Source organism: Oncorhynchus nerka, linkage group LG7, assembly GCF_034236695.1.
Source record: "Oncorhynchus nerka isolate Pitt River linkage group LG7, Oner_Uvic_2.0, whole genome shotgun sequence".
Taxonomy (NCBI): Eukaryota; Metazoa; Chordata; class Actinopteri; order Salmoniformes; family Salmonidae; genus Oncorhynchus; species Oncorhynchus nerka.
In genome coordinates, this window is record NC_088402.1 from 4,365,195 (window position 1) to 4,377,199 (window position 12,005).

The 12,005-nt window shown below is 50.5% G+C and overlaps 1 protein-coding gene across 1 annotated transcript in view; it reads right to left on the reverse strand.

Moving 5' to 3' along the window:
• csmd2 (CUB and Sushi multiple domains 2) overlaps positions 1–12,005 on the reverse strand; it is a 726,975-nt gene that overhangs the window by 1,782 nt on the left and 713,188 nt on the right. The window contains exons 36-39 of the mRNA XM_065020074.1: positions 4,902–5,063; positions 4,445–4,557; positions 3,401–3,488; positions 1,209–1,335 (exon numbers count right to left, since the gene is read on the reverse strand). Of these exons, the coding sequence (XP_064876146.1) occupies positions 1,209–1,335; positions 3,401–3,488; positions 4,445–4,557; positions 4,902–5,063 (490 nt within the window). The remainder of the gene's footprint in view (positions 1–1,208; positions 1,336–3,400; positions 3,489–4,444; positions 4,558–4,901; positions 5,064–12,005) is intronic.

The window sequence follows — 12,005 nt, forward strand, 5'->3', positions numbered from 1 at the left end:
GGTATAGAGGGTACCTGTGTTTGTAGAGGTATAGAGGGTACCTGTGTTTGTAGAGGTTAGAGGGTACCTGTGTTTGTAGAGGTATAAAGGGTACCTGTGTTTGTAGAGGTTAGAGGGTACCTGTGTTTGTAGAGGTATACAGGGTACCTGTGTTTGTAGAGGTATACAGGGTACCTGTGTTTGTAGAGGTATAGAGGGTACCTGTGTTTGTAGAGGTATAGAGGGTACCTGTGTTTGTAGAGGTATAGAGGGTACCTGTGTTTGTAGAGGTTAGAGGGTACCTGTGTTTGTAGAGGTATACAGGGTACCTGTGTTTGTAGAGGTATACAGGGTACCTGTGTTTGTAGAGGTATACAGGGTACCTGTGTTTGTAGTAGAGGTATAGAGGGTACCTGTGTTTGTAGAGGTATAGAGGGTACCTGTGTTTGTAGAGGGGTACCTGTGTTTGTAGAGGTATACAGGCACCTGTGTTTGTATAGAGGGTACCTGTGTTTGTAGAGGTATAGTTTGTAGAGGTACCTGTGTTTGTAGAGGTATACAGGGTACCTGTGTTTGTAGAGGTATAGAGGTTTGTAGAGGTATAGAGGGTACCTGTGTTTGTAGAGGTTAGAGGGTACCTGTGTTTGTAGAGGTATAGAGGGTACCTGTGTTTGTAGAGGTTAGAGGGTACCTGTGTTTGTAGAGGTTAGAGGGTACCTGTGTTTGTAGAGGTTAGAGGGTACCTGTGTTTGTAGAGGTATACAGGGTACCTGTGTTTGTAGAGGTATAGAGGGTACCTGTGTTTGTAGAGGTATACAGGGTACCTGTGTTTGTAGAGGTATAGAGGGTACCTGTGTTTGTAGAGGTATAGAGGGTACCTGTGTTTATAGAGGTATAGAGGGTACCTGTGTTTATAGAGGTATAGAGGGTACCTGTGTTTGTAGAGGTATAGAGGGTACCTTTGTTTGTAGAGGTATAGAGGGTACCTGTGTTTGTATGGATATAAAGGGTACCTGTGTTTGTAGAGGTATAGAGGGTACCTGTGTTTGTATAGATATAAAGGGTACCTGTGTTTGTAGAGGTATAGAGGGTACCTGTGTTTGTAGAGGTATAGAGGGTACCTGTGTTTGTATGGATATAAAGGGTACCTGTGTTTGTAGAGGTATAGAGGGTACCTGTGTTTGTAGAGGTATAGAGGGTACCTGTGTTTATAGAGGTATAGAGGGTACCTGTGTTTGTAGAGGTATAGAGCGAAGCCCGCGATGATCATGGCTATGAACGGCACTAAAATGGCCGCTGCCACTGAACTGCTGTTGGGGGGGAAGTGGGAATTCTCTCTGCTCGTGTCTAAACTCTCTGGAAAAGGAAGAGATAGTGAGAGTTAGAGACCAGTTACAATACAATAAAATAATTATTCAATAGTGAGTTTACCAAACATTAGGACCACCATCCTGATATTGAATGACACGACCCCCCCCCATCCCCAGAACAGCCTCATTGTTTCGGGGCTCTACAAGGTGTCTAAAGCGTTCCACAGGGATTCGGGTCAATGCTGGATGTCCATTGGGTGGAATACCCAACAGGAAACTGTTGAGGGTGAAAAACCCAGCAGCGTTGCAGTTCTTAACACAAACCGGTGAACCTGGCACCTACTACCGTATCCTTGTTCAAAGGCACTTAAATATGTTTGTCTTGTCCGTTCACCCTCTTAATGACACACATACACAATCCATGTTTCAATTGTCTCAAGGCTTAAAAGTCCTTCTTTAACCCCAGTCTCCATCTACACTGATTAAAGTGGATTTAACAAGTGACATCAATAAGGGATCATATCTTCCACCATGGATTCACCTGGTCAGTCTATGTCATGGGAAGAGCAGGTGTCAACTCATACTGTCTTTCTCTCTCTCTTCCCCCCTCTCTACAAACTCAATTACTCTCTCTTCCCCCCCCTCTCTACAAACTCAATTACTCCCTCTCTTCCCCACCTCTCTACAAACTCACTTACTCCCCCTCTCTACAAACTCAATTACTCTCTCCCCTCTCTACAAACTCAATTACTCTCTCTTCCCCCTCTCTACAAACTCAATTACTCTCTCTCCCCCTCTCTACAAACTCAATTACTCCCTCTCTGCCCCCTCTACAAACTCAATTACTCTCTCTCTTCCCCCTCTCTACAAACTCACTACTCTCTCCCCTCTCTACAAACTCAATTACTCTCTCTTCCCCCTCTACAAACTCAATTACTCTCTCTTCCCCTCTCTACAAACTCAATTACTCTCTCTCTTCCCCTCTACAAACTCAATTACTCCCTCTCTTCCCCCTCTCTAAAACTCAATTACTCTCTCTTCCCCCTCTCTACAAACTCAATTACTCTCTCTCTTCCCCCCTCTCTACAAACTCAATTACTCCTCTCTCCCCCTCTCTACAAACTCACTTACTCCCCTCTACAAACTCAATTACGCTCTCTTCCCCCTCTACAAACTCAATTACTCTCTCTCTCTTCCCCTCTCTACAAACTCAATTACTCCCTCTTCCCCCCTCTCTACAAACTCACTACTCCCTCTCCCCCTCTCTACAACCTCACTTACTCTCTCTCTTCCCCCTCTCTACAAACTCACTTACTCTCTCTCTTCCCCCTCTCTACAAACTCAATTACTCTCTCTCTTCCCCCTCTCTACAAACTCAATTACTCTCTTCCCCCTCTCTACAAACTCATTTACTCTCTCTCTCCCCCCTCTCTACAAACTCACTACTCCTCTCTTCCCCCTCTCTACAAACTCAATTACTCCCTCCTCCCCCCTCTCTACAAACTCACTTACTCCCTCTCTTTTTCTCCTCCTCTCCAAATGAGAGTGCAGAGTCTTCATGTCAGTCTCCAGCTGAAAGAGGTTATAAGTAGACACACACAACAACAGAAAGCTCTCTCACTCTGTTTCTCTCTCTCTCTCTCTTCTTTCTTCTCTCCCTCCATCTCTCTCTTTCACTCCTGCATCTGTTTCCTTCAATCTCTCTCCAAACTCTCTCTCTCTCTCTCTGTTTCTCTCTTCCTCCCTGTCTCTCTTCTATACTCCTCCCTCCCTCCCTCCCTCCCTCCCTCCCCCTCCCTCCCTCTTGTCTTTCTCTACCCTCTCCCTCCCTCCCTCCCTCAGTCTCTCTATGTATCTCCACTCCGAGGCAGGCATCAGTGATAGTAGAGACAGAGCAGTGATATTGAGATGTGAGAATATGTTGGCTGCAGACTACAAACTGAAACCAACTAGGAGTCCAGAGAATAACTTGGTTTCTAGGGCATATGCTGCTTGAGGAACATTCCGATTGTCTTATACAAACATCTACATGATTAAAATATTGATGATGAAATATGAAATACCAATAGAAAGCGAGACATGGTTAAAACATAAAAGAGGGCTATACTCACCCAGTCGTTGAAGACCAAACTGACCAAATCCTTTTCCTCGGACGAATCCTTGGTACACAAAGGAACTAGATGAGGCAATGTAGGACACCTGGAGAGATGGAGGAGGGGGGACAGGGGAGAGCGAGAGAGAGAGGAGAAAGAGAGAGAGAGGAGAAAGAGAGCGAGAGAGAAAGAGAGGAGAAAGAGAGAGAGAGAGAGAGGAGAAGGAGAGAGAGAGGGAGAGAGGAGAAGGAGAGAGAGAGGAGAAAGAGAGAAAGAGAGAGAGAGAGGAGAAAGAGAGAAAGAGAGAGAGAGAGAGAGAGAGAGAGAGAGAGAGAGAGAGAGAGAGAGAGAGAGAGAGAAAGAGAAGAGAGAGAAGAGAGAGAGAGAGAGAGAGAGAGAGGAGAGAGAGAGAGAGAGGGGGGAGAGTGGAGAGCGAGAGAGAGCAAGAGATGAGCGAGAGAGAGGAGAGAGAGAGCGAGAGAGAGAGAGGAGAAAGAGAGAGAGAGGAGAAAGAGAGCGAGAGAGAAAGAGAGGAGAAAGAGAGAGAGAGAGAGAGGAGAAGGAGAGAGAGAGAGAGAGAGAGAGAGAGAGAGAGGGAGAGAGAGAGAGAGAGGGAGAGAGAGAGAGAGAGGGAGAGAGAGAGTAATCAGGGTCCAGTCAGTCAGTGTGACAAATCAGCGTATTGAAAATTAATTATCATGTCAGAGAGGACGAGAGGACTTCTTGTAATATTACACTTTCTCTTTTGGTGACAGACCTGGTCGTAGTGGGAAGCTCGAGGATGGGGGTGGTGGGGGTGATTACCAACCAGTGATTTAACTTACATTTTAATTACAGAGAAAACTCTCTCTGGGTCCTACATCTCAACAGAGTGACAGCACAAGTGTGTGTGTGGTGCATCCTAATGTGTTTGTGTTTGTTTGTGTGTGTGTGGTGCATCTTAATGTGTGTGTGTGTGTGTGTGTGTGTGTGTGTGTGTGTGTGTGTGTGTGTGTGTGTGTGTGTGTGTGTGTGTATGTCCTCTACCTCCTCTGATCAGAAGGACCCTGGTGCTTTACTCACATGTCCGTCGAGGGCCCAGTTATCCATCTTAAACTTGTTGACAAAGATCTCTACAGGACCTCTGATCTGATGCACCTGCAGCAGGAGCTGAGACTCCTCTCTCTTATAGGTACCTGACAGAGAGAGAGGATGGAAGGAATGAGAGATTTGGAAAGATGGAGGGAGAGGGAAAGAGTGAGAGAGAGAGAGAGACAGGGAGGGAAAGAGCGAGAGCGAGACAGAGACATAGAGAGGGGGAGTGAGGGAGACAGAGACAGAGACAGACAGACAGACAGACAGACAGACAGACAGACAGACAGACAGACAGACAGACAGACAGACAGACAGACAGACAGACAGACAGACAGACAGACAGACAGACAGACAGACATCTATATAGTTCATAATCTACGTCAATCCATGTTTTCACAGAGAAAGAAAACTGGTTTGATTGTCATAACAGACATAACAGACTCACCAGCCAGTTTGAGTTCCACCCCACTGTGGTCGATGAGAGTTCCATTAACTCGCTGGTTGAAGGCTTCATAGGAGGTAATGCTCAGCATGGCCGGCTGCTTCTTCCCCAGGTACTCATAAGATCCCCTCCACAGGCTGTTCTTAGCAAACACACCAACCGGGACTGGGGAGGGAAGGGAGGGAGGGAGGGATATAGGGAGGTAGGGAGGGAGGGAGGGAGGGGAGGGAGGTAGGGAGGGAGGGAGGGAGGGTGATGAAAGGAGGGAGGGAGGGAGGGATGGATGGATGTAGGGAGGTAGGGAGGGATATAGGGAGGGGGAGGGAGGGAGGGAGGGAGGGAGGGAGGGAGGGAGGGAGGGAGGGAGGGAGGGAGGGAGGGAGAAAGGGAGGTAGGGATGGATGTAGGGAGGTAGGGAGGGATATAGCGAGGTAGGGAGGGAGGGAGGGAGGGAGGGAGGGAGGGAGAAAAGGAGGGAGGGAGAGAGAGATGGAGAGATGGAGAGAGGGAGGAAGGAGGAAAGAGGGAGGGAGGGAGAGAGGAAAGCATGGAGGGAGGGAGAGAGAGAGCAAAGTAGGGAGGGAGAGAGAGATGGAGAGAGGGAGGGAGGGAGGGAGACCGAGAGAGGGAGGGAGAGAGAAAAGTAGGGAGGGAGAGAGAGATGGAGAGAGGCAGGGAAGGAGGAAAGAGGGAGGGAGGGAGAGAGGAAAGCATGGAGGGAGGGAGAGAGAGAGCAAAGTAGGGAGGGAGAGAGATGGAGAGAGGGGAGGGAGGGAGGAAGAGACCGAGAGAGGGAGGGAGAGAGAAAAGTAGGGAGGGGAGAGAGAGATGGAGAGAGGGAGGCAGGGAGGGAGATGAAGGAGGAAAGAAGGGCAGAGAGAGATGGAGAGATGGAGAGATGGAGAGAGGGAGGGAGGGAGGGAGACCGAGAGAGGGAGGGAGAGAGAGATGGAGAGATGGAGAGAGGGAGGGAGGGAGAGATGGAGGGAGGGAGGGAGATGAAGGAGGAAAGAGGGAGATGAAGGAGGAAAGAGGGAGATGAAGGAGGAAAGAGGGAGATGAAGGAGGAAAGAGGGAGATGAAGGAGGAAAGAGGGAGATGAAGGAGGAAAGAGGGAGGGAGGGAGATGAAGGAGGAAAGAGGGAGGGAGGGAGATGAAGGAGGAAAGAGGCAGGGAGGGAGATGAAGGAGGAAAGAGGCAGGGAGGGAGATGAAGGAGGAAAGAGGCAGGGAGGGAAGGAGATGAAGGAGGAAAGAGGGAGGGAGGAGATGAAGGAGGAAAGAGGCAGGGAGGGAGATGAAGGAGGAAAGAGGCAGGGAGGGAGATGAAGGAGGAAAGAGGCAGGGAGGGAAGGAGATGAAGGAGGAAAGAGGGAGGGAGGGGGATGAAGGAGGAAAGAGGCAGGGAGGGAGATGAAGGAGGAAAGAGGCAGGGGAGGGAAGGAGATGAAGGAGGAAAGAGGGAGGGAGGGAGATGAAGGAGGAAAGAGGGAGGGAGATGAAGGAGGAAAGAGGCAGGGAGGGAGATGAAGGAGGAAAGAGGGAGGGAGGGGGAGATGAAGGAGGAAAGAGGCAGGGAAGAGGGAGATGAAGGAGGAAAGAGGGAGGGAGGGGGATGAAGGAGGAAAGAGGGAGGGAGGGAGATGAAGGAGGAAAGAGGGAGGGAGGGAGGGAGATGAAGGAGGAAAGAGGCAGGGAGGGAGATGAAGGAGGAAAGAGGGAGGGAGGGGGATGAAGGATGAAGGAGGAAATGAGGGAGGCAGGGAGGGAGATGAAGGAGGAAAGAGGGAGGGAGGGAGGGAGGATGAAGGAGGAAAGAGGGAGGCAGGGAGGGAGATGAAGGAGGAAAGAGGGAGGCAGGGAGGGAGATGAAGGAGGAAAGAGGCAGGGAGGGAGATGAAGGAGGAAAGAGGGAGGCAGGGAGGGAGATGAAGGGAGGAAAGGAGAGGGAGGGAGGGAGATGAAGGAGGAAAGAGGGAGGGAGGGAGATGAAGGAGGAAAGAGGCAGGGAGGGAGATGAAGGAGGAAAGAGGGAGGGAGGGAGATGAAGGAGGAAAGAGGGAGGGAGATGAAGGAGGAAAGAGGCAGGGAGGGAGATGAAGGAGGAAAGAGGGAGGCAGGGAGGGAGATGAAGGAGGAAAGAGGCAGGGAGGGAGATGAAGGAGGAAAGAGGCAGGGAGGGAGATGAAGGAGGAAAGAGGCAGGGAGGGAGATGAAGGAGGAAAGAGGCAGGGAGGGAGATGAAGGAGGAAAGAGGCAGGGGAGGGAGATGAAGGAGGAAAGAGGGAGGGGGAGGGAGATGAAGGAGGAAAGAGGCAGGGAGGGAGATGAAGGAGGAAAGAGGGAGGGAGGGAGATGAAGGAGGAAAGAGGCAGGGAGGGAGATGAAGGAGGAAAGAGGGAGGGAGGGGGATGAAGGAGGAAAGAGGGAGGGAGGGAGATGAAGGAGGAAAGAGGCAGGGAGGGGGATGAAGGAGGAAAGAGGGAGGGAGGGGGGATGAAGGAGGAAAGAGGCAGGGAGGGGGATGAAGGAGGAAAGAGGCAGGGAGGGGATGAAGGAGGAAAGAGGGGAGAGATGAAGGAGGAAAGAGGGAGATGAAGGAGGAAAGAGGCAGGGAGGGAGATGAAGGAGGAAAGAGGGAGGGAGGGGGATGAAGGAGGAAAGAGGGAGGGAGGGAGATGAAGGAGGAAAGAGGGAGGGAGGGAGGGAGATGAACGAGGAAAGAGGCAGGGAGGGAGATGAAGGAGGAAAGAGGGAGGGAGGGGGATGAAGGAGGAAAGAGGGAGGCAGGTAGGGAGATGAAGGAGGAAAGAGGGAGATGAAGGAGGAAAGAGGGAGATGAAGGAGGAAAGAGGGAGATGAAGGAGGAAAGAGGGAGATGAAGGAGGAAAAGAGGGAGATGAAGATGAAGGAGGAAAGAGGGAGATGAAGGAGGAAAGAGGGAGATGAAGGAGGAAAGAGGGAGATGAAGGAGGAAAGAGGGAGATGAAGGAGGAAAGAGGGAGGAGATGAAGGAGGAAAGAGGGAGATGAAGGAGGAAAGAGGGAGGGAGGGAGGGAGATGAAGGAGGAAAGAGGGAGATGAAGGAGGAAAGAGGGAGATGAAGGAGGAAAGAGGGAGGAGATGAAGGAGGAAAGAGGGAGATGAAGGAGGAAAGAGGGAGATGAAGGAGGAAAGAGGGAGGGAGGGAGGGAGATGAAGGAGGAAAGAGGGAGATGAAGGAGGAAAGAGGGAGATGAAGGAGGAAAGAGGGAGATGAAGGAGGAAAGAGGGAGATGAAGGAGGAAAGGGCAGAGAGAGAAAAACAGATCAAAAGGAGACAACAATAGGAAACAGAATCAATAGTTAAAACTCAGTTTCAGTATTTTATTTTTGCCAACAACTTAAAATTCATCTGAGGAAACAGAATCAGTCCATTAAGAGAAGCGAAATCTGTCACATTTCACAAGTGTCAAAAACCAAAAGAGATATTGTCAATATCTAAAACTTTATAAAACGTAGTTTGAAGTAACTTTGTCATTGGTGGATAAACTCTTCGCTTTCAGACGAACTAGACAAAATATGTGGCTTTATTTTAAGACAAAGTAAGTACTGTTGTCCAAACCAGAACAACCTATAGGGACAGAAGTATGTTTCTATAGCAGTTTGACAGGGCGTTAGTATGTCCCAGGGCCTGTTTCTGTAGAGTGAGGCAGTTTGACAGGGCGTTAGTCTGTCCCAGGGCCTGTTTCTGTAGAGTGAGGCAGTTTGACAGGGCGTTAGTCTGTCCCAGGGCCTGTTTCTGTAGAGTGAGGCAGTTTGACAGGGCGTTAGTCTGTCCCAGGGCCTGTTTCTGTAGAGTGAGGCAGTTTGACAGGGCGTTAGTCTGTCCCAGGGCCTGTTTCTGTAGAGTGAGGCAGTTTGACAGGGCGTTAGTCTGTCCCAGGGCCTGTTTCTGTAGAGTGAGGCAGTTTGACAGGGCGTTAGTCTGTCCCAGGGCCTGTTTCTGTAGAGTGAGGCAGTTTGACAGGGCGTTAGTCTGTCCCAGGGCCTGTTTCTGTAGAGTAAGGCAGTTTGACAGGGCGTTAGTCTGTCCCAGGGCCTGTTTCTGTAGAGTGAGGCAGTTTGACAGGGCGTTAGTCTGTCCCAGGGCCTGTTTCTGTAGCACAAGGCAGTTTGACAGGGTGTTAATCTGTTCCAGGGCCTGTTTCTGTAGCACAAGGCAGTTTGACAGGATGGAAGTCTGTCCCAGGTTCTGTTTCTGTAGAGTGAGGCAGTTTGACAGGGTGTTAGTCTGTTCCAGGGCCTGTTTCTGTAGAGTGAAGCAGTTTGACAGGATGGAAGTCTGTCCCCGGGCCTGTTTCTGTAGCGTGAAGCAGTTTGACAGGATGGAAGTCTGTCCCAGGGCCTGTTTCTGTAGAGTGAGGCAGTTTGACAGGGCGTTAGTCTGTCCCAGGGCCTGTTTCTGTAGCACAAGGCAGTTTGACAGGGTGTTAATCTGTTCCAGGGCCTGTTTCTGTAGCACAAGGCAGTTTGACAGGATGGAAGTCTGTCCCAGGGCCTGTTTCTGTAGAGTGAGGCAGTTTGACAGGGTGTTAGTCTGTTCCAGGGCCTGTTTCTGTAGAGTGAAGCAGTTTGACAGGATGGAAGTCTGTCCCAGGGCCTGTTTCTGTAGAGTGAAGCAGTTTGACAGGATGGAAGTCTGTCCCAGGGCCTGTTTCTGTAGCACAAGGCAGTTTGACAGGATGGAAGTCTGTCCCAGGGCCTGTTTCTGTAGAGTGAGGCAGTTTGACAGGAGGGAAGTCTGTCCCAGGGCCTGTTTCTGTAGAGTGAGGCAAATTGACAGGATGGAAGTCTGTCCCAGTGCCTGTTTCTGTAGAGTGAGGCAGTTTGACAGGAGGGAAGTCTGTCCCAGGGCCTGTTTCTGTAGCAGAAGGCAGTTTGACAGGGCATTAGTCTGTTCCAGGGCCTGTTTCTGTAGCACAAGGCAGTTTGACAGGGCATTAGTCTGTCCCAGGGCCTGTTTCTGAAGAGTGAGGCAAATTGACAGGATGGAAGTCTGTCCAAGGGCCTGTTTCTGTAGAGTGAGGCAGTTTGACAGGAGGGAAGTCTGTCCCAGGGCCTGTTTCTGTAGAGTGAGGCAAATTGACAGGATGGAAGTCTGTCCCGGTGCCTGTTTCTGTAGAGTGAGGCAGTTTGACAGGAGGGAAGTCTGTCCCAGGGCCTGTTTCTGTAGCAGAAGGCAGTTTGACAGGGCATTAGTCTGTTCCAGGGCCTGTTTCTGTAGCACAAGGCAGTTTGACAGGGCGTTAGTCTGTTCCAGGGCCTGTTTCTGTAGAGTGAGGCAGTTTGACAGGAGGGAAGTCTGTCCCAGGGCCTGTTTCTGTAGAGTGAAGCAGTTTGACAGGATGGAAGTCTGTCCCAGGGCCTGTTTCTGTAGAGTGAAGCAGTTTGACAGGATGGAAGTCTGTCCCAGGGCCTGTTTCTGTAGAGTGAGGCAGTTTGACAGGATGGAAGTCTGTCCCCGGGCCTGTTTCTGTAGCGTGAAGCAGTTTGACAGGATGGAAGTCTGTCCCAGGGCCTGTTTCTGTAGAGTGAGGCAGTTTGACAGGATGGAAGTCTGTCCCAGGGCCTGTTTCTATAGAGTGAGGCAGTTTGACAGGATGGAAGTCTGTCCCAGGGCCTGTTTCTGTAGAGTGAGGCAAATTGACAGGATGGAAGTCTGTCCCAGGGCCTGTTTCTGTAGCACAAGGCAGTTTGACAGGATGGAAGTCTGTCCCAGGGCCTGTTTCTGTAGTGTGAAGCAGTTTGACAGGATGGAAGTCTGTCCCAGGGCCTGTTTCTGTAGTGTGAAGCAGTTTGACAGGATGGAAGTCTGTCCCAGGGCCTGTTTCTGTAGAGTGAGGCAGTTTGACAGGATGGAAGTCTGTCCCAGGGCCTGTTTCTGTAGAGTGAGGCAGTTTGACAGGATGGAAGTCTGTCCCAGGGCCTGTTTCTATAGAGTGAGGCAGTTTGACAGGATGGAAGTCTGTCCCAGGGCCTGTTTCTGTAGAGTGAGGCAAATTGACAGGATGGAAGTCTGTCCCAGGGCCTGTTTCTGTAGCACAAGGCAGTTTGACAGGATGGAAGTCTGTCCCAGGGCCTGTTTCTGTAGTGTGAAGCAGTTTGACAGGATGGAAGTCTGTCCCAGGGCCTGTTTCTGTAGTGTGAAGCAGTTTGACAGGATGGAAGTCTGTCCCAGGGCCTGTTTCTGTAGTGTGAAGCAGTTTGACAGGATGGAAGTCTGTCCCAGGGCCTGTTTCTGTAGAGTGAGGCAGTTTGACAGGATGGAAGTCTGTCCCAGGGCCTGTTTCTGTAGCGTGAAGCAGTTTGACAGGATGGAAGTCTTTCCCAGGGCCTGTTTCTGTAGAGTGAGGCAGTTTGACAGGGTGTTAATCTGTCCCAGGGCCTGTTTCTGTAGAGTGAGGCAGTTTGACAGGAGGGAAGTCTGTCCCAGGGCCTGTTTCTGTAGAGTGAGGCAGTTTGACAGGGCGTTAGTCTGTTCCAGGGCCTGTTTCTGTAGAGTGAGGCAGTTTGACAGGGTGTTAATCTGTCCCAGGGCCTGTTTCTGTAGAGTGAGGCAAATTGACAGGATGGAAGTCTGTCCCAGGGCCTGTTTCTGTAGTGTGAAGCAGTTTGACAGGATGGAAGTCTGTCCCAGGGCCTGTTTCTGTAGTGTGAAGCAGTTTGACAGGATGGAAGTCTGTCCCAGGGCCTGTTTCTGTAGAGTGAGGCAGTTTGACAGGATGGAAGTCTGTCCCAGGGCCTGTTTCTGTAGAGTGAGGCAGTTTGACAGGATGGAAGTCTGTCCCAGGGCCTGTTTCTATAGAGTGAGGCAGTTTGACAGGATGGAAGTCTGTCCCAGGGCCTGTTTCTGTAGAGTGAGGCAAATTGACAGGATGGAAGTCTGTCCCAGGGCCTGTTTCTGTAGCACAAGGCAGTTTGACAGGATGGAAGTCTGTCCCAGGGCCTGTTTCTGTAGTGTGAAGCAGTTTGACAGGATGGAAGTCTGTCCCAGGGCCTGTTTCTGTAGTGTGAAGCAGTTTGACAGGATGGAAGTCTGTCCCAGGGCCTGTTTCTGTAGTGTGA